We start from the raw sequence: 21,993 nt of genomic DNA, 5'->3' as shown, positions 1-21,993 counted from the left end.
CCAGGTTTAGTTATGGGGTGTGAGTTCCTACAGTAAGCCATGACAGTGAACTGGGAGATCACTGCTGTGGAGATGGGATATTGCTGCTGTTCCCAGTGACTCCCATGTTTGGGTGGTGAAGCATGTATTTTTTCCTTCCTAGAATGATGGTGAGATACCCAGTGTTGCTCTTCACATATGCGGTCCCTGGGGTGGCCCTTAGGCAAGCATGGATATTGCTCTCCAGCCTGTCTCTCTCCAGCACAGCCTGGGCCTGGCCTGAGTTGCAACGTTATCCTAGAATGAAGAGCTTGGGGCAGGCACTATCTTTGTTTGTAGCTTGTTCTGGGCTGAGGACATTGCTGGCCACTAGCCAGTGAGTCACCATTTATAAAGCAGCCAAAACCCTCATGGGAGAGTGCTGTGGGCAAGAAGCACTGGCATGGAGTTCACTGGGTTTCTATGACTGCATGACTGCATGATGGGGTTGCCTGTACTAGCAAGGGGCTGGACTCAGTGGCATAGAAGATCCCTTCCAGTCCTGTCTTCTTATGAGGCAGAGAAATCTGGGGAGGAGTCTGAAAAGATAAAGATGGAAACCAAAGGGGATGTGTCTGCTGACAGGGCCATGGCAGTCATCCTCCCCTGCAACTCAGGCTGGGCCTTCCTGTTTGCTGGAGGCCCATGACTATATCCACAATGATGATAAAGGCCAAACTGATCTGAGGTTGATAGCTGGCCATGACCTGGGTGTCTTAGCTTCTCAGATGATCTACAACCTCTGGAAAGGCAGTGCACTAAACTTTGGCACATGGTGCCACCTAGTGCTCATCTGATGCATCCCGGAGAGTGTTTAGGATGTCAACCACTGTATTCAGTTGAGTCTGTTGATGTTTAACCAGTGCTGATAAGAAGAGGGGTCCAGTAATGGACATCTCACCATTTGATTATGAGTGATGGGAGGGAAACAAGCTCAGGTCTGGGTTGTAGCCCCTAACCACCTTTTATCAAATATCTGTGGGTCTCAGGTTATTTACTTACCCACAACTCACAAACAATTGTTCCTCAGAGTCGGTCCATCACAGCCTTATCAGGGTGAAACTAACCCTGAGGGACAGTTTAGGACCTGAAACCCAGTGAAATCCTTAGATAGGGTGACAGCTCTCCCAAGTTCATACATTTCTGTTATGTCTTCTTAGTGCACAGACAGACAGAAAGCAGGGTAGATCTGCACCTTATAGGCTAACAAAATCAGTGATGCATAAACTTTTGTAAGCAGCAGCTTACTTCATCAGCAGTACCGTAGCAAGGCGAGGGGCAAGTGGGGTGACTGCTCCGGGCATCGAAGCGAAGGGGCACCAAGAGGTGCTGCCCAGCTGGGGTGGGGTGTGGGACAGAGCCATGAGCATTGTATTTGGTGAGCATGGGGATGGGGGGAAGGCGGCTCCTGCTGCTGTGTGCACTCTCGGGCAAGCATGGGGAGGTGTGTGCCCCCCTGGGTCTGTGCGCGGGGTGAGGGAGAGCTGCCGCTGTGGGCTTTGCCCCAGGCGCCAAACTTCCTTGCTACAGTACTGTTCATCAGCTGCTAAGATCCTTCTGCCTTTGGCCCAAGCCTGCTATACCCTTCCCATGCAGCAACCCCCCAGACTAGGAATGGGCAAGGGACAAAGTAATACAGCTAGTGCTGCTACAGGTTGTGAGGGAGGAAAGGCTGCCCCTGGAACGAGTCCTGGTGAGGTTGCCTTTGCATTTTTGCTACCATCTTTGAAGAGAAGAGGAAAGAAGGCAGTGGGCTGCAGGGCCCCCGTAACTGCAGTACTCTGGACTGCTGTCACTGCCAAAGTCAGGATTAATGGACACGAGGCAGGGGAGCAGGCCATGTCTGTCCCATAGGCCCCCAGCTTCCTGGCCCCCATTAATAAGAGTCTCTGACAGGCAGCTGCTCCCCGGGTCAGCCTGTGCGGCTAGCAAGGAAACCATTTGTTTTCTTTAAAATGAGCAGGGATAGCTGTAGGGGGGTCTCTTGATCCAAACACAGAGAGCACAAGGCGCAGTAAGAGAAACCTGAGCTCTACTGACACCAGGAGCAGGAGCCTGCCTGGCTTGTGTATTTACTTAACCGTGGGCCAGCTTGAAGCATACGCTTGGAGGACTATTCTTCACAATATCCCTTTCTGTCCTGGAAATGCTGAAGGTTGGGGACCCTCTGGCCTGTGGGGCTGCAGTGAATGGGCCTCTTCTGTGCAGCCAGCAATGTGCTACAAACTGTTAATCAGAGACAGGTGTTGTATGATTAACGGGCTCCAGGTCAAATCCACAGTGACTTGTGCTTTGTGCAAAGCTGAGAGACCAGGGGTCTCCATGTTACCCTACAGGCTTGAACCAAGTAGGGTTTATAGATGACCACAGTGAAGGTTAACGTGGAGGGGGGGTGACTAGAGAAATGAGCATTATAATGTATTGTGCCACCTCCCCAAGCTCATGTAAACCCAGTTCCATTTACATTTGATGTGTGGGAATAAGGGAGGGTCAGAAACAGGTCCCTGTGGAGGAGGGAGAGAAAGAACAAGTAGGAGAATTAGATCAATGGTGTCACAGATTTTGAATGCTAGAAGGGACAATTAAGATAATCTAGTCTGGTCACTAGCAAACCCTGGGGACGAGACCCATCCCTAGTGATTTCTGTCTCAAATTCAAAGCTTGTTTGCATTTCTGGCATGGCTTTAAATACATATCTAGTCTTGTCTTAAAGACTGCAAGTGATAGACAAATCTCTGTGTCTCTAGGTAAATTGTCCCAATGATTAATTTTCCCCACTATTACAAAAATGGCACCTTATTTCTTGTCTGAATGTGCCTGCCTTCAGCTTCCACCCCTCAGACCTTATTGTTGTAGATTGAAGGGACATCTGTTTTCAGTCATGTAGATCAAAAATTGAGTCATGCCGTAAACCCTGTCTAAGGAGTAACCCTGAACTTAGCTGCAGGGTTCAGAACTGAAGAGACAACCTTGTTGAAGTACATTCTGCTAGAAATACACCCTGCTCCACTCCTACATCTAGGATCTCCCACAGGGAGATCAACACAGTGGCACTTTCTGCGTCGCGCCGCCATTATCACCTGACAGCTACTCCGCAGGCTCTGTGAAAGAATCTCGGTCGGCTTCCCCCAGGATGAGTGCCCACATCACATGAACACACACTCACATGAAGTGCTCTCATCAGCCTGAACAGGATAACCAGGGACTAAATGAGCCAAAGGGATGAAGCTCCTCTTGCCCCAGGTGAGCCCTCCAGGTTGGCTGGAGGCTTGTTGGCAGTGGAGTGTGGAGACAGACACCTGCGTGTGCTCTCCAGATCCCTTGGTCTAAAACTGAGCTGGCACATCCAACCCTTGGACTCTGGTTGCTCTATGAGACAAAAGGTGCACAAGGATGCTCAGAGCCAGGCTTATTAACATCTGATAGTTTGCCTGGCTTTGGTCTAAATTAGCTTTAATCTGCCTCAGTTCTCTACCTAAAGAAGTATTTCTGATGTGGTCCTCTCCAAAGTATCTGGGTACCAGTCGTAATGGTTATGGATGTCTCTGATAGTCACGATGGTTATGGATGTCTCTGATGAACTGCAACAAAAAGGCAACTCCCAGGCAGACCTGGCTGGGGGGAGTGAGACACCTCAGCTCACCTTCCTGACATTGTCCTCACTGCACATACTCCACTGGTCTGGCAAAGCCTCCCTACCAGCAAGTCAAGGGGACATTCCCTTTGTGGCTAGTCCCATTTCTGACTGGCCCTCCAGAAGCTGTCGGTTCCCTCTGTCCAAGCTGCTTGCTCTGGGCTATGTCATTCACCCAGTGGGTCAGAGGTGTAGTTATTTCTAACACTCTCAGGATAATATCAAGCCAGATGCTTGTCCTTTAACAGGACCCGTATTAATTCTTTCCACAGAGAGGAAAACCTGGGTGGATGCTGCGTGGGTGAGATCAGGGAAGCCTGGAGTCCTGATCCTCCTGCCTGAGTGAATGTAGTCGTCCATGGAAGCGGGCGGGGTGTGTGTGTGCAGGACAGGAATCTGCATTTGGATTTGAGGCCAGCTCAGAAATAGGTAGAGCCACCAGCCTGGCTGCCTTGGCCTTTGGCCTCCTGCCATGCTGAGCTGAGCTAACAGCTCTGTGTGTGGTGGGAGCCAGGTCCGTAATGGATTAACACAGAACAGCGCCCAATGAGGAGCTGGAGTTTAATGCTCCATTCAGTGTTTCACCTGTGAAAACAAGGATTGTTCTTAGCAGCGAGTGAAAAATCAGTTCCTGGAACTCTGGTCCACGTGGCAGTCACCTCCCACAGGCTCCCATTCATCCACGCAGTCAAACAGCCCAATTGTTTAGCTCCTGCATGCACTCAAGGAAGAAACTGGGTTGTTGGGGGTTTTGGGGTTGTTTGGTTTTGTTTTGTTTTGTTTTGGGGGGGGGGGGGGTTACTTCAGTGGCCCCTTGGGGAAAGCACAGAGCAAATTGTGGTGGGTTGCTAGTGGCTGTGGGAGTGCCCTTGCTCACGGAGCTAGGCTACTGTGTGCCTGTGTGTGCTGTGGCCCCTCACAAACCAGCCTGGTGCTTTGGCTTAGGTTTTGTTGATTCTTGGGTTTGGGGCGATGCACTGTCAGCACTAACAGTTACAGGGCTGTTTGGGTGAATCTCAGTCGTTCCTCAGTGCTGGAGTTGAGAAGACACACTGGGCCTCCTCTTTGGGTCCAGCTGAGCTGGGCTCAGCCCAGGAATGCACGAAGCCAGCTTTGCTCTCCCCAAGAAACGTGGAGAGCTTGTCCTCAGCACAGGTCAGAGCAGTCTCAGAGTTCCCCTGGCCAGGGACTGCTCACTGCAGGGAAAAAGGTCTCGCAGGCCCATTTATCTTTTTAACTTCTTTGTTTTAGTTTAGAGGTGAAAAGGGTCCAAGGATCTTATTTAGGGCCCCAGCTGCAGGCCTGTGTCTCTAAGGAGGGAGATCCACAGGTTAGGCCAGCAGCAGGTGAGAACTGCAGCCCTCTGGCACTGCTTTCTTGTGCAATCTTGGACAAGTCACTTTGTCTGTGCTTCAGTTCCCCCCCAGTGAAATGGGAACAGGGCTGTTGGGAGGATCCAGACCTTTGTAAAGTGGTGATGATCAGGCCTGAATGCCAGTTAGCATCCAAACCTGAGTAAACCTGCCAAGGGGAGATTCTGGAGCTGAGGAAAGGGCTTTTTGGTACTGGGCCCCTCTGTAGGCTCATCGGTTTCAGAGCCCTGATGCAAACCTCGCCTCCCCTGGCAAAACCTGCCTCATTGTAACAGCATCTCTCTGTGTTTCTCTTTCCCCCCCCATTCTCAAGCCCCTAAGAGGCGTATTGATCATGGCTCTGCTACTGTTTGTGCCTGAGTACATACATCTCATAAGATCTCACATTGTTTTCTGCAAGGCATGCATATCCATGGTTTTCTTCTCAAAAGTATGCTTCTCCTGAACTTGGGGGCTTTTAGCCATGATGGAAAGAGCCAGCAGTAGCAGTCATACTTCTCTAAATAGGTAGCAAATCCCATCAGAGCCAGAAAACAAGGGGAGATCAGTGCAGTGTTAAAGCAGGTTACAGTTCTGTTCCCAATTCCACCCATGACTTACTATGGAATAGGAAGAAGTCATTTCCTCTTTCTGTGCTTCACTTCTTCCATCTGTTCAATGGGAATCATGGTATTGGCCTACTGGAGGGAGGTAATAAGAATGAATTTGGCCAGGCTTGTCACGAGCAACTTTACAACTAAGATTTGCAAAGTCCTTTGTGTTCCTAAAATGAAGGATCCCAAAGAGACACTTCTGAGCATTATTCATGGCCTGGGGTGGTCACTGTCAGCTTTCCCTGCTGGGGTCCATGGGAGAGCTGCTCTTTGTCACTTCGTTTTCCTCAGCTTTCTGCTCTGCATGTACAGATTGGTACCTGCCAATACCAGTGGCTTCCAAACTGGCAAGGCAGCAGAAGGTCCATGGAGAATGAGCTGGGTACCATGATTTCATTTATCCTTTCCCCTCTTGTCCAGCGCATGTGTAGCCACTGTGGACAGAGCTGAAGTAAGGAGGCACTGAGGGATGGAGGACAACCAATACCCCTGCCCATTAGGACTAAGATCATGTGACAAAAATAAGGAAAACCAAAGCACCTCAGCAGAAGGACTACAGAGGAGCTGGACAAGTATCTCCCAAATGCTGGGCAGAACTTCTGAGCCTTGCTCATAAAGAGAGTTACCATAACTATAAGTTCATTCCTGTCCCACCTCTGTAGGGATCATGCTTGAGGGAGTCCCTGCAAGACTGGGCAAGAAGCAGGAAAGCTTGGTGTATCTGGAGGAAGGGAGTGCTCCAATCTGTCTATCTGGCAAACATGTGCACCCCCTCCCCTGGAAATGTATAGTAAAGGACTGCCATGAACATCCCTAGGCCTGGTAATTCAGTGACACAGAAGGGTGGTGTTAGCACAATGGGGCTCTTTTGCATGGACTCAGGAGCTGTTTGCATATCAGGATGAGAGTTCATACCTGGGGAGAAAGTCATTAAAGTCTGTTTACATGCTCTGCCTACACTGAGATGTACACATGAAGTCTAGTCTGAATTCCACTTGTGATTTTAGTACCAGGCTAAACTTGGAACAAAGTGATGATCATTACAATAAAATCAACATTCATAGGCAAGAGATGTCTGGCAAGTGTCTCTTTATTGCTGGGATTCAGTGCCAGGTAACAGGAGCCTTTGTCATAGATTCAGGTCCACCAAGGAGGAGGCTCTGCTACACTAGTTTGCATTCACAGATGACATCACAGGCGTGACAGGACCAGGAGAGCTTTGGTACATGAGGGACATTTAGATAATGTTCGTAACTGGAAGGAATATGGTTCACATTCACACAGAGCTCTTCCTTGAACTCTACCCCTCACCCAGCTCCTCTGCTATTTGAGGGGGAAGAACATGCTCTAGAAAATCAGGAGACAAAGGGTCTCAGGACAGAAGTAACAGAAGGCACCCCACAAAGGATTCAAAAGCACTGTGCTGAGAGAGTGGGATGGGGATGGGGGTTGGAATTAGAGGCCACACCGAGGCAAGTCCCCTTGTCACACAGGATGGTGGCTTACATAGCACTAGGACAGGAACTGAGGATGAGCAGGTTTTCCCTTCTCCTACCTCATCTCTGACTCCCTCCTTGTAAGACCCCTAGCAAGCTGATCCCCAGCTATCAGCAAAGCCCGACTAGATCACAAATTCTGTTCCCTGTAGGCTGCTATGGGACTATATAATAAGGAAAAGTAGCTTCAATGCTGTCACAGTCGTGGCACCTCCCTGCACACATCTTGTGTTACAACTCTTCCAGAGGGACTGCTTCTGAAGCTCCACCCCAGTTTTTATTCATGAGGCCCAGACTTAGAGATGATCGGTCAGATTATACCAACTGGTATAAACGTAGATAACTCCATTGCTTTAGCTGATTAAGACTGGCTGACTCCTATGACACACAAGACAGGCCCTTGATGGTCTGGATCTGCCATTCTGGTGAAAGTCTGAGATGCCTTTAACACTCACTTCCTATTAGACTATGTTACCATACTGCATGTGCAATGAATTACAACATATGACATGGATTTCTTACAGCAAAGACATTACCCTGGCCAGTTCTCTCTCTTTCCTCTCTCACACCAGAGTGGTGACAGCCCAGTCACTGAGATCAAAGTCGTATGAACTGATACATAAATGCCTGCCTAAATTAACTATTTTCCCAGCGAAAAGAGCCAAAAAGTGCTATAGAAAGCTTCAGGGGGGTTACTGTTAGGATAGAAAAGTATATATATAAAAAGGTGTTGAAAAATATTACTACCTTGCTTTCAGGATTAAAGATATATACACAAAGATATATTTTTCTATATATATATTTATATTGGATAGAAAACAAGATGACAAATTCTGCAACAATCTGCCAAAATCATGGGTGAAAAGGAGATTTGATCAGGAATATTCCAGCTGCATTTGATCATCTGTTTTGTCTGGTTTCGATTTGGAGTTCTCTCCCCTTTAATGGAAATCAAATATTCAATTCATGTGCAAATCAAGCCAAAAGCTTTAGAGACAAAGAGATTGCTGAAGGAACTCTCACTTTCCAATGAGGATGAGCAGGGCAGCAAACAGCACTTCCCACACAGAGTGGGAACACTGGAAACTCCCTTCCCCATCAACACCAAGTCTAAGGACTGTTTGAAGTGAGAGCTGAGCTGCAGGAAACTTCCAGGATGGAACTGCTGCTTTTGCAAAGCATTTCTGCTGCCTAATGGAAACCCTCAGATCTGGTCCTCTGCGAAGAAGCCAGTGCCCAGCTGCTCTCGATTCATCCCTGATGCCATGCACCTTGTTGCCTGTCTCCTCTCTGAATGTCCAAGCCAGCCACGCTTGCTGCGCCTTGTCTCAGAGGAATGGACTAGCATTGAAGGTTGATTCCACTTACTTTTGGAACAGGGGTTTTTTGTTTTGTTTTGTTTTGTTTCTCTTTTAGATCTCTGAGTCCCTCTCAGGATTTTGTGACATAAGAACAAACAATGGCCCTTTACAATAACCTAGAAATAAGAATGATGTGTAGCTACAGTATGTTTCTGTACCCCAAGCTTGAGTGCTTCCTGGCCATCTAAAGAGATCACTTCTTTTTGGCAATCTGGTTTTCCAAGTCTTCGAGTCTGGCTGTCATCTGAGCAAGTAGTCACGCTAAGGAAACTGGGCAATAAAGAAGCAGTGGGGCCCGACACTGAGGGAGGACCAAGGGATGGCCTTCAGGTGATGTTGGTGTCAGCCCAACAAAACACAGAAAAGGGTGAACTGAATATTTCGTGGGCTTCATAGAAAGAACATCCTTCCTAGGGCTTGCTGGAACCACCTCCTTTCTAGGAGATGCTCACCCTGACACTGGCATAGTAGGTTTCTGTTTATACGTGGGCAGAATGATTATCAGACGTGCCGCTGCCCTCCCCTCCCCACTTTAGTCTGTTCTTCCCCTTCTTCTAGGGGCCTAAGGGCCTCAAAGATCCCCTTCACTCTTCCCCCAACTTTAAGGGTCCCTGTGCTGTGGCTCCTTCTTCCTCCCACAGATGGAGGCTGGATCCAGCTCTGGTATTACCACTGACACAGATAGGGCCACCTGTTAGCATAGAAGGCACGTTTGTTGCTGCACATGCTAAGGTGTGCTTGGAGCCCATTGCTTTTTCTGAAGGGTAACAGGAAGCCCAGCTGAATTGGGAATCAAGCTGTCACCGTCTAGTCGACATAACAAGTGGCAGGGGCCAGATTCTGCCCTGACGAACAGAACAGCCCACAGACACCCATTGACTGAGTGACCAGAGGGAGAATCAGGGTAGAAGTTGGCCCTAAAGGCTTGGAACGAAACAGACTTGATCTGGTTCCTGTGTGGCTGCCATTCAGCCATGGCCCATGTTGGCTACCCAAAAGGATATGTTTCTCTGTCAGGCTCTCCAGGATGGCCACAGTGTTTGACTGGAACTGCACAAGGGCCTCGCACTCGCATGGGCTCCGGATTTCAGTCTCTCCTTTGCCCTCCTCTGAAAAAACAAACAAACAAACAAAAACCAGGTGAATTGTCATCAGTGCTCTGCTGCCCACCTTTGTGCTCTCTGAATGTGCTTTACACAGAAACTATACAGGCCTCCCAGGAGAAATAAGCCCCTCTCCCAGTGACAGGGGTGAAGGTGATTTGGCCAGTGGTACACAACTACTTGGTGACAGAGTCAGGAATAGGAGACACAGAGTAGTAGGAAGAAAAGTCCTGACAATCAGCCCACGTTTTACCCACTATTCAGACTGCCTCTGTCCTCAGGTTTGCAGAAGGCTCTGAGAACAAGACACAAAACACTGCAGGGATAGTGCTCTCTCTCTCTTTCTCCTTGGACACTTCCCATGCTCATTCAGGGGGGGCTGTGCTAGTTCACTGACAGGAAGAATCGGAGCCTAATGGGTTTGTGTCAATGCAATGAGGTGGGGTAGGTTTATCCATTTGGGTCTAATGCTGTTGTTAATTCTTTTAAAGAGCCCTGCAGAGCTCTATTTTATCTCCTATTTTATCTCCCAGGTCTTTTTCCAGTAAGCTTGATCCCAGTGGTTCTAAATTCTAGGTAATTTTCATAAAGCAGTAGCTCTGCTTACCTAAGAAAAGCCCAACAAGCTTATCTCTGGGAACACAGCCCATGGGCAAACAGTCTGGGACAAAACACTTCCTTTTTCAGGCTCTATATTTGCCAAACAAGCCTCCAGGCAGAGCATCCACAATAGAGTGAATGAAAACTGCCCAGGCCATGAGACTCATTACTCTGTTGCTAATTAACCTGCCTTTGAATTTCTGGTTACAAGACTTCACAGCAAAGAGGGATGCCAGAATCTACTGTTAGTTTAATGCAGCCATCTACCCCAAGTATCTGTCATCTTCTCTGCAGCTTGGGTAGGGTCTCTATAAACCAAGCTGTTTCTTTTTAACCTAATTAGATAGAGAGGAGTTGCTGTGTGTTACCTGCGCTGGCTAGAGAGGAATTCTGGCAGAAAAGAAGATAGCCTTAATTCTACGTATGACTGGAGATTCTGTGGCAACAGCCACATCAGTGCTGCCAAAATAAATCCAGTCCCCCTCTGCTTTTCCATTCTTATCATGCACCCCCACTCTCCTCAATACTGCATCAGTGATGCCAGCTGCTCACATCTGCCCCCTATACATCAAATTGTCACCAGTGGCACCCATTCTGCTCTCTCAAATCCTCCCTCAAGACCCAGGTCTGACACGATGCCAGGAAGAATTCAGCCTAGGCTTGAAGGAGATATGGGGTGCCCAATTCTTAACAATAAGGCTAATGCATGCATGTGTGTATAAACAATACATCCATTGGCTACCTCTCCTCCACATGCTTTGTATCAGTTGTCACCTTAAGTGTAGAGGAAAAATGGCCCAGCCATTAGGGTACTAGCCTGTGAGTCATGAGGCTGGTGTTCAGCTTCCTGTTCTACCACAGATTTCTCATGTGGCTTTGGGTGAATAACTTAGTCTCTCCCTGCCTCTGCTTTCCAAAATGGAATAACACTGTACTGTAGCCCACAACGACTGTGAACAGAAGTAGGCTACAGAATGTGAATGGTAGGGCAATGGGTACCATAACTGTCTTAGAAAAACTTGAAAGCTGTTTGTGGTTATATCCTCATCTGTATTTATATAGTGCAAGAGAAACCCAACTCCAATTGGTGCTACCGCAGTGGTATTATTGAACAAACACCCGTCCCATCATGGGCGAGGTTACTTTGCAGACTCTGCCCCCACCTACCAGGGCAGATGTTAAGTTTGAGGTTGTCAACGATATGGGTCATGGTGCTGAAATCGGCGGAGTATGAAAAGTGCTGCTCCACGGGCTCGGAGGCGATTTCCCTCAGCTCCTCTTCCACAGCTTTTCCAACCCCAACTGCAAACATGACGATTCCTACACAACACAGCAAAAGACAATTCCTTACTGCCTGAACATGGCCTGTGGACACGAACCTGGGGAGACCAACCCAGCAAGCTCAGTAGGATACTGTTGCCCAAAGTTGTCTGGCCAGCCAGTTAAGGTGGGGCCTTGCAAGGAAATCACAACTGTTGGTATGGGCTATTCACTATTGCAACACAGAGCAAGAGGCATCATTCAGCCTGCTTCAGTTGTAAGCTGGTCTGTATATAAATGTGATGAGTACCAGCAAGCTATGCTCACTCAGGGAAATGGGAGCTTCAGTATGCCAGACACCATGATCTACACCCGGAAACCACCACCTTTGGGCACCCTGAGACGTTGTGCAAAATTGGCCTGGAATGTCATGTTTCTAAAGTGCATCCCCCTCCAGGACCCATCCCAACAACACCCTATGAGCTGGAAACCCTTTGAGATTTCTCACCCCCTTTACTCCTCACCCGATTCCTTTGCCTTCATGGCCCACTCAGAGATATCATCCTGGGAACGTCCGTCAGTGAAGACCAGCCCAATTCTGGGTATGTTCTGGGACAGTGGCCTGGCACCTTCTGCCTCAGAAAAGCTGTGCTCAATCATGTGCTTGAGAGCCAAGCCAGTCATGGTGCCCTTCTCCATGTACTCCACCTTCATTACAGCTGCCTTGACATCATTTGCTGTCTTGTATTTGTTGAGTGGGAACTCGGTGCGCACACGGCTGGAGTATTGGACCAGCCCCACACGTGTGCCATGTGGCGACACATCCAGGAAATCTACAATCTGGTTCACAAACTGCTTCACCAGCTCAAAGTTCTGGGGCCGGACACTCTTAGAGCCATCAATCACCAGCACTAGGTCGATGTGCCCTGCCTTGCACTCTGCAAGCAGACATGAAGGCAAAAGGTCAGAGGGTGCCAGCCTGGCCTGCCCAGGGAGACCCCAGAGGGCAGAAATGCCAGGGGATGGAGTTGAATGAAGGGGAGCTGGGATTCCTGATGCTTCCCCACAGATTCTCTCCTGAGCCATCAGGGCAGGTTGCAGCAGGTGCAGCAAAGCAGAGCAAAATATAATTGGGAAAAATATTGCTAAATATCCCCATCAAATATCCACTCCCATCAAATCCTGACACCCCCCTCCCCCAAAAACTCCCTTTGTAAATCGTACCCAAATATCCTGTGTTGCTGCCTGCTCTGTCAGAGGAGGATGAGATCCTGCCCTGTCCCTTCCATTAGAGCCTGTCATTGCCTTTCCTCTGTTAGTCAGACTCATCTCTACCAGATGCAACAGGGCTCTCTCCTCTCCTCCCAGGGGCCAGTGTTAATACCCTCTGAGCACACTCCTTGAATTTGGGTGCCAGCTGCTATGGAATGAAGTCCCTTTTAGTAAGGAACCTGTCTGCAGGCCCCGTATCCCCAGATACTCACTGTTACATGTCTTCCCATCAGTTTGGAGCTGCTGTCCCTCTGGGCAAATGCAGTGGTAAGAGCCTGATGTACTGACACACTTAAACTCACAGCCGTGATCTACTCCATTGCAAAGGTCAGTAGCTAAAACACAAATCAAACACAAATCTTCTTACATAAGTTATAACCATGCAGTGAGCTCCCCTCTTAAAGGTAGGAGCTCCGTGGGTCTATGTCAGATATACCCATGCTTGTCAAACAGGGAGCTGAGTAAGCAATCATGCTGTACATGCAATGTATCCCTTCACAGGACCTGAGCAGCATGCATTTATCTCAACAGAAAGCAGTGATGGGTTCAAGTCCAGAAAAATTTCATGTCCAGACTTCGGGGCAGGTTCAAAATCAGGATCTGTATTTTGTAGCTTAAGCAATTCATTCTTTTCAGGGCTGGAAAGAATTCATTATAGCTATTTGTGACATCCCAGCCTTCCAGGTGTGACGCTTGGGCATGTGCTTTCCAATCCCATCTGCACTCCCCAAGCTCCAGGATGCTGGTGCCCTGGAAGACTATCCTGGGTTACTGATGTACAAGGTGAGCACATCTATCAAAAGGACAGCATTCTGGTGACAGATGCTTGGGTTCCAACCACAGCAGGTTACTGTCGCCCAGTTATGCTCTTGGTCATTACAGCCATTCTCTGCAGAGGCGAAGCTCATGCAGCGCTTACCCTGACATGATCTGCCATCAGCCTGCAGAGTGAAGCCATCATTGCAGCGGCAATAGTACCCATTCACAAGGCTCACGCACTCGTGCTGGCAGCTGTGGTTCCCAAAGTTGCAGTAATTAATCGCTGGTAAGAGAAGTAGACACATGGGGAAGGACCTGATAAGGGACATCTGCTTTGCATCTCAACCCTTGCAGAGATCTCAAAGGCTAAGTTGACCACTGTCTGTCCTGGAGGCAGGATGCTCTGATTTTACATCATGCTTTCATTACCATGCGTCTTCAGACCCCCTGGAAATATGGGGTTCCCACTCACACAGGTGTCTCTATGCCAAGGCCCTGCTTCAGGAAGCAAATAGGGTCTATTGATGACACACCTGGGTGATGGAGCTCCTGCCAGTGACTGACTGTGTGCGTCTTGATCTTAGTCTAGATAAAGCATTCACAGGCTACCACTGTAAGCTGAAGTTCTTCTTTGGGACTCAGGCTGCTAGAAGTAAGCAGAGATCACCAAAAAAGGACAAACATTGGCAAAAAAGTGTGTTTCTGTTTCCAAACTATCTCCAACACTTCTCCACCATCTTCTAGCTTGAAGAGGGATATGGGAAACAAAGTCTCAACAGCTGAAGGGAACATGGGTGCTGAGGGTAGAGAGGGGAAATGATGAGAAGGAGAGAGGGAAAGTGTGGGGTGATGAAAGATGAGGGAAATGTGATGGAAAATGAGGAGGAAAAGGAGGAAGGAGCAGAGAGAGGGGGCAGTTACTTACCAGTACAGGTTTTTTTATCATCATTGAGGGAGTAACCCAACCGGCAGCGGCAGGTGTAAGACCCACGCGCACTGACACACTGGTGCTCACAGCCATGCTTCCCATCAGCACAGGCATCAATGGCTGCAGAAGAAAAGAAAAGACTTGGTCACCCACCCCTTTACCATCTTGCTTCCTCGTGCTCCCACCACCCAGGGGTCAGGACTCAGGGAAAAGACAGGCTCAGATCCCAGCACGCACAGGATGTGTCTGACATAAGGAGGAAGAGGCAGGTCTTACCAACCCACAGACAAGAGCGGAGAGACTGTTCAGCTCCAGAAAGTCCTAACACTACCTCCCCCACACACTAGCATGGCGCAGAGGGTCCTGATGCCCACTGCTGAGCTGTGCATTTACACACCATTTTCAAAGTGCAGAGCCTAGACATCATGCCAACAACTAATTCCCTCTAGTAATTATCCCCACCACCAAACTAGCAAGTGCAGCTGGAGACAGAGGGGCCTAGCAAGAAAGAAAAACAGACTAGGATTGAGGAGACCTCGGTTCCAGTTCTGACTGTGCTGTGGGCCTGCTCAGCAAGTCACTTCACCTCTCAGGGCCTCACTTTCCCTGTCTGTACAATGGGGATGACACTTGTAAACTGTTTTAAAACGTACATACTTGGGGAAAGTGTGTTAGAGAGAAATGAAAAGCTCTTACCGGAACATGTCTTTCCATCAGCGTTGAGCTTGTATCCTGGGTTACATCCACAGTAGAAGGAGCCTGGAACGCTGACACAAGTGTGTTGGCAGCCATGATCCAGCTCTGTGCACATATCCACACCTGAAAGACATGGCTGGTTATGCTGGATTCACTGGCTACAGCATGTATGAGGAAACCTAACCTACCCAGGTTCTGACATGACCCCATCTCTGCAGGAGCTGGTCAGCACCCTCTGCCTCAATTTTCCCATCTGCACAATGGGGATAGTGAGAATGGTCTTATTTACAGGGCTGTTAAATCTACTGATGAAAATCTCCGAAAGCTAAGTGTTTATTTTCAGCTTGTGTCAAGTAGGTCAAGGTTACAGCGCTTCAACCAAAATAAAATACCCACACAGTTTAATCAAACCAGCTCATGTGTGCGCATGGACAAGGCCTCAGGTTTGGCTGAAATGAATACTAAAGCTGGGAGATGCTAGAAATGGGACTTCAAACAGAGGTCTGGAACCAGAAGCTCAGAAGCCCTTCTGAGCCTTCAGGCTTCCCATAAAGAAAAGCTGGATGTGTCCTTTTGTTCCCTCATAACACAGAACCCTCCAGTCTGGAAGAAGCATGAAGTCTCGAAGGCTGGAGGGAATATGAGTGCTGAGAGAAGAGAGGGGACTTGCAAAGGGGAACTGATGAGAAGGGAATGAACAGGGAGATGAAAGATGAGGGAAGAGGGATGGAAAAATGAGAATCTAAAGAAAGAAGAAGCAGGGAGAAGGGGCAGTGGCAACCAAGCACTGGGGGCACCCTGGGCTGTCTGGCCAATTCCCCAAGATCTGATCTCATCTGTCAGCACAGAAGCTGCACATCGGCTCCAGGCATTAAGATTACGAACTCCTCTCTTCTAGCCAAGACCAGCCAGACGAGTGCAAACAAGCTGTCTCATCCCAAGTTTTGATTAGATACAGATGCACAGCTGCACGTGGGAAATGTGCAGTGAGTCACAGCACAGCTCGTGCCCCGGGGGCAGGAAGCCTGCTGCCCAGAATCACCTGGGACAAGTAAGACTCCAAACCCCACGGAGGGGATCTCTGATGACTCCTACTCCCAGTGGAGGGCACCAGCTCTGCACTTCTGCTGGCTGGCATTCCTGTTATCACCGCTTTGGGGCCAGTTTTCCCCTGCCCCTGTGAACACAGCTCAGAAATACTTGCTGGAGCAGCATGTACACACCCTCAGTTGCAGGCAAGGAATGTGGTAGCTAACATATTGTTTGGACACTTTCTTTAAGATTACTTTTAATCAACAGGGAAGAGTGACAAAACAGACTTAATTGAAAGGGAAAATATCAACACTTCTCCTATACAGGTTGTCTCTTCCCAGGGCCTACCACAGCTGGACTCGATCTTCCGTGGGGGCTGGACTCAATCTTCTGAGGTCCCTTACAGTCCTAGTGTCTATATCTATGAAAATAACCCATAGCATGCTTGAGTACCTTGCTTGAGCTCTTGGAAGCATCTGCATCACCTCCCTTGGCAAATGTTGCTTCCCCACATCAGTTCTTATAGAACAGAAGTTAACTTAGCCACGGATTGGTTTGGCTCACTTGATGCCCAGTTCAAAGCCCACTAAAATCCATGTGTTCCACTGAAGTCAATTCATTCATTAAATTTTCACTCTGACCCTTGTATCTTTGTACAAACAGGCAAGGTGCAGACAGTTACTGTGAGAACTTCCCAAACACAAATGAGCTGATGTTTCCCTGTCTTGACCCTAAATCACCCATGCACCTTGGCTCAGTTTCTACAGCACCTACTGGATCCCAGTTGCCTGGGCCCCCACACACAGTCCTTTAGTCCTCACCTTACAGCACATTGTGCTATTCCACAAGTGAGTTTCTCTAGAGTACAAAAAAACAGCTGCCATGAATTGGATTGTGATTTAACAAGATGGGGCTAGGTTTGAACTCCAAAGGGGAAAGCCCTCACTCCCTTCCGTGATCCAGCACCTCCACAGCTCGTCCTTCATCCACCCGACCCTTCCACACCTTCCTTGTAAATCCTGGCCCCTTCTGGCCTCACAATAGACTGGGGCAGTTCTGTGCCCCTCACTCACCACACAGCTTGTCCTGGAACTGCTTGCCAAACTGCTGGATGAGATCGAAAGACTCCACCAGGAAGACATGCTGCTCCAGTGGGTGGGAAGCCATGGCCCTCAGGGAGTTCATGTCTGCCCGCTGGACACCCACGGCATAGATCTCAATGCCAGCATCCCGTGCCTGGGCTGCCACCTCTGTCACACGGTCCTGGGGCCGCCCATCTGTCACAATGACGGCCACCCGGGGTATCTTCTTGTGAAGCTCACGTGCCCCCTCCTGGGTGGTGAAGGCCACGTTCATGGCATACTGGATGGCCAGCCCTGTCATGGTACCTTGGGACAGTGGCACAATGCTGTTGATGGCTTTCTCCATGTCAGCCCGCTTGAAGTAAGTCTTGAGGGAGAAGACATTCTGGACCTGGCTGGAGTACTGGATCACCCCCACTCGTGTGGCATTGAGCCCCACATCCAGGTTGTGGATGATGTCAATCATGAACCTCCTCATGGTCTCAAACTCAAAGGGGCGCACGCTCCGGGAGCTGTCAATCACAAACACGATGTCCAGAGGTCCCGTCTTACATTTTAGTGCTGGGGAGAAAAGCAAAGGGTGGGTATAGACTCTCAGGGCACTTACATACATGCAGCAAGGCTGCTCCAATGTGCTGTAATGACAGCACGTTGGAGCAGACTCAGTTAATCGAGTCTGCTGGAGCTTGGTAATTACTGAGCTCCAGCAGACTCCAGCATCATATGTATTAGTGTTCCCACATTGAAAAATGGGGGTGGGGGACCTTTAACTAAAGCTCATTTGACAAGCTTTAGTTAAAACGCCCCGACTGCCATTTTTCAGCACGGGGACGCTGACACACGAGATACTCTGGGTGATTTAATTAGAGCAGCTCTCAGAGCTGCTCTAATTAAAGTGCCCCCCCTTCCCCCACTCCTGGAGCACATGTATAAATGTTTTTTGCCTTTCTGTGGTGGAAGAAGGTGACATGGGGCTGAAAGCAGGGAATGATTTTTTCCTTTTCTATTCTAGCAATTTTAGGGTCAACCCAACTGGGTAGCAATGGACCCAGTGGGTGTGACCAGGGAGGGGATGAAAGATCAGACCTGGTAAATACCAAGTAATATGGTCCCCACCATCTCCAGGGTTACAGTTTCCTTGGGGTAGCAAGTCAATGGGGATTGGATCAAATTCAGACAGACTTTCTGGGACTCCTGAGCTCCAGCATAAAGAAGGAACCTCTGTAGGTGGATGCACCGGGCTGGGACTGTTCTATTTAAAGCTTAAAATATTTCTCTGGCCCAGTACTAGCCCCTCAGCTATCCCAGTGCCACGTGGGATCCTGAATGAGCTTAGGCTGTTAACAACACCCATTGCTCAGGAGCAGTGTGGTGAGGACATGAGCTGAGACAAGCCGAGATCCCTCTTCCTGGTTCTTAGTCCCTCCATGCGGCTGCGTATCTTCCAAGCACGACTCAATGGGCCAGATCCTTGTTTTGGAGGGAAAACCAAAGCTTTTGATTTTGGCTGAGCTGGCAGGGAATTTTCTGCCCCTTCACACAAGACTACAAATACTCCTCTCTGTGCCCTCAGCCAAGAGGCAGAGCTGTGATTTGGACTGGCAAAAGGATGTCATGTGAATGGTAACAGCCAACACAGAGAAACAAGGCTGGATGTCCAGATAGACTGGCACTCATGAAACACCGGTTGGGGCATGGGGAGCTAGGAGACACTGAGAGCTCACACACCCGTTCCTAAAACCCAAGCCCTGCCTATTTCAGATACTGCAGGAAACTGGGTATGCTCAGGGAATCCAACCAGCAGGTACACATGCTGTAGGAAACCCACTCCCCCAGGTCAAAGCCCGTGTGGAGGTCCCAGAGCCTGCTGCTTTGGCCACTTCGGGGGGAGGCTGTGAGAGGCACAGTAAAAATGAGCTAGCTGTGTGATTTTCACTTTTCCCTGGGCAAATGCCAGCGTGGAACTGCTCACCTGATCAAGCCCTGGTAACACTCCTCAGCAAATAAGATTTAATAACATGCCTAACAAATCTCACCGGCAGTGCTGGAGCTGGTCCAGGCCTGAGCCCAGTGGCAGAGAGACTTGGTAGTCCTAGGGATGGGGATTCTGACAGAAAGGAAGTGCTCCCTCGGCCCGGGGAACTGAATTCCTCTCCAGCACCCCTCGTCCCCACTGGGATTCAGCTGCAGTTCGCCTTTGGCTCAGCTTTCTGCTGGACCTACTCTTAGGGCTGTCCATTCAGAAGAGGCCATCCATCATTCAGGCTTTGCTGGGGCACAGCATGGCCCAGCCGCACCTCCCATTCCCCTCCCAGCTTCCTGTGCTTCAGACCTGAGGGGACAGAGGCGTTACAGGCAGGTTACCCTGAATCTACCCCAGCCATGGAGGTCCCAACATCAGGAAACAGGCAGCTGCCTAGGGTGGCCTGACAGCCTGTAAGTACCACCAGAGTGGCACACAGGAGCTCCAGAGGGCCTCAGAACTGAGCCCCCCTCCTCCAAACTCACACTAAGCATTCAAGCAGGGGCCCTTAGTCCATGTCATCTTTAAGTGAAAGTTAACCCTCTGTTCACTCTCTCAGCAGTGGCTACAACTAGCAATTATTAACCCCGCTCCAGTCCAAGGGCTGTTACTTGGTTGCAGAAATGTCTATGTTTCCTTTTTTCTCTCCATAAACTCCTTCCATCTCTATATCTATTTGTCTCCCTAATATATATGGATGAGCCAAAAACATTTAAGTTTTGCAGGGCAAGGGAAGGGAATGCATCAGAACAGTCACCCCTGGCTTCCTGCTCTTAGGGAGGGGCACACCCCTCTCTGCACCGGCCTGTGGAGTCAAAGGATAAGAGTAAGCTGTTACTAAGCTTGCCAATCAATCCTCTAGCAATGAATTAGGCCCCTTGCAGGTGCAACCTCTAACTGATTGCACTCATGACATGTATGTGACAGGGTCACTCCCTAGAAGCATCAGCCTACATGTACTAAAAAAGTTCCATAATCATGTCATGGTGTTGCTGGCAGTGTAGACAATAGATGGAAGTGTGCAAGTCTTACTGTCAGCCCAGCAGAACTAGGTTTTAGGTCAGGCTTTTCAGGCTTCTGCCCAACCACAGTCTGTTTCCCCTAGAGCAAGGGTTCCCAAACTATGGTATGTATACCCCTGGGGGTGCTCAAGATACCTCAGGTCAGGGAGAAGGGGGGAGGTACACAGGAGAACTTGTATAATGGCAGATTTAATTTTCAGTATAATAATAATTGGCATGTAAGGTGTTAAATATAAACTGGTAGGGGTACACAGGTATCTGGTAAATCTGGAAATTGGTATGCAATGAGAAAAAGTTTGGAAACCTCTGCCCTGGAGTATAAAATGGGAGATTAAGGAGGTCCAGTAAGGGGTTTGCATTGAGCGAGTCATGCCAAAACACGGCCCTCAAAACACCCTCTGTACAGGCAGGCTCACAGGGGCAGAGGGCTGCATGTAGAAAGCTGTGAATGTGTGCCAGAGCATTTGAAGAATTTTGCCCCATCTTAAACCCAGTCACAGAGTGCCCACGTCTGCTGCCCAGAACCAGCACCAAAATCTCTGCGGTTCCTAAGTGCCAAAGGTCTTTGGGAAGGGCCCATCTGGGCTCATGGTTTGGAGCCTTTTGCTGGTTTTGGTATTGCAATAGATTTTCCCACTGGCTCCAGATGGAGATCATAAATGCATGTCACATGCTGCAGTGGGATTGAGTAGGTGTTCAGCACTCATCTCTCCTTGTTCCTAGAAATTGCTTTCTTTCCTTAACTGCTGCTATTAAAGGATAGTGAGGAGGCTGGGGGAATTGGGATTGTGCTCAGCCCATTCACACAAGAGGTGACATTCTGCATATACTGATAGCTTGGAAGCATGAGCAAGTGATATATGGGGGAACCCTGAGTCTTAACTCACTCCAAGAGGTTTCTGTTACTCAGACCTACACACCTACAGCTGATCCAGCTGGCACACTGTCTCCTCCGTTAGAATTTACACAGTTTTAGCCTGCTACTCACCTGCAGGCTTTGGTCGGGCTTCCAACATTGTTAGGGCAAACAGGAGGAGAGGGGCAACAAGTAGCAGCTTCATTGTTCAGCTCCAAGATCACGCAGGCTCTGGTTCTGGAGCGTTCACTGCAGGGAAAGAAAGGCAGAGGAATCACAATGGGCTCTGGGTTCATTCCTTAAGCAAATATACTCACATGTGCCTGTAGCCAAAAAGTCAGCAGAGCTCTATCCCAGCCCAGGGCCAAAGGATCTGGGCTACTGGCCCAGAAAAACCTAAAATGGATGTGCTAGCTTGTAGCAGAAAGCCCCCTTTTCCTCTTGCCTGCACTTGCTCTCCCCTCTTTGAATATGTTTTTCCTCTTCTACCTTTTCTTCCTTCCTCTTTCTTTCACTTTAAGATAAGGAATTGTGTTTTAAAATTTGTATGTGTGCATTTTGTATCTCCCCTTGTATTTTGGTATTTTCATCTATTTGTGTCCCATGGCATTTATAGCTTATATTTTATACTCCTCACCTTTCAACTTTCAACTAAATGTGTTTAGTTTCATAAGTAAGTTATACATTGTAAGAATGTTAACAAGGGCAGGAATCAAAGTGCCCTTCTCTGTATCAGGCTGGCCCCTGAAAGAGCGAGTGAATCAGTGATTGAATGTGTAACACGGTAGCAGGCAGCAATTAACACCTAAGGAAACTGCAGATCAACCAATGGAAGAACTCCAATAGAAGACAATGTAACAACCGGGAAATCTCTAAACCTCACTG

At 48.8% G+C, this 21,993-nt stretch overlaps 1 protein-coding gene across 3 annotated transcripts in view; it reads right to left on the bottom strand.

Moving 5' to 3' along the window:
* Positions 1 to 6,696: 6,696 nt before the first annotated feature.
* Positions 6,697 to 21,993, bottom strand: part of MATN4 (matrilin 4) — an 18,796-nt gene continuing 3,499 nt past the window's right edge. Inside the window, exons 2-12 of one of the 3 annotated variants that reach the window (XM_025191371.1) lie at positions 21,241 to 21,357; positions 17,199 to 17,768; positions 15,094 to 15,216; positions 14,395 to 14,517; positions 13,630 to 13,752; positions 12,923 to 13,045; positions 11,963 to 12,376; positions 11,346 to 11,498; positions 9,480 to 9,584; positions 8,634 to 8,727; positions 6,697 to 8,053 (exon numbers count right to left, since the gene is read on the bottom strand). In XM_025191371.1, the coding sequence (XP_025047156.1) occupies positions 8,669 to 8,727; positions 9,480 to 9,584; positions 11,346 to 11,498; positions 11,963 to 12,376; positions 12,923 to 13,045; positions 13,630 to 13,752; positions 14,395 to 14,517; positions 15,094 to 15,216; positions 17,199 to 17,768; positions 21,241 to 21,313 (1,866 nt within the window). In that variant the 5' untranslated portion in view covers positions 21,314 to 21,357 and the 3' untranslated portion in view covers positions 6,697 to 8,053; positions 8,634 to 8,668. Of the gene's footprint in view, positions 8,728 to 9,479; positions 9,585 to 11,345; positions 11,499 to 11,962; positions 12,377 to 12,922; positions 13,046 to 13,629; positions 13,753 to 14,394; positions 14,518 to 15,093; positions 15,217 to 17,198; positions 17,769 to 21,240; positions 21,358 to 21,993 lie in introns of all 3 variants that reach the window. The other 2 variants (XM_006016666.3, XM_025191378.1) reach the window with 2 other exon arrangements.

This window comes from Alligator sinensis, unplaced genomic scaffold (assembly GCF_000455745.1).
Source record: "Alligator sinensis unplaced genomic scaffold, ASM45574v1 scaffold76_1, whole genome shotgun sequence".
NCBI classification, from domain to species: Eukaryota; Metazoa; Chordata; order Crocodylia; family Alligatoridae; genus Alligator; species Alligator sinensis.
The sequence above is the reverse complement of the archived record's forward strand: the minus strand, read 5'-3'. Positions and strand labels throughout refer to the sequence as shown.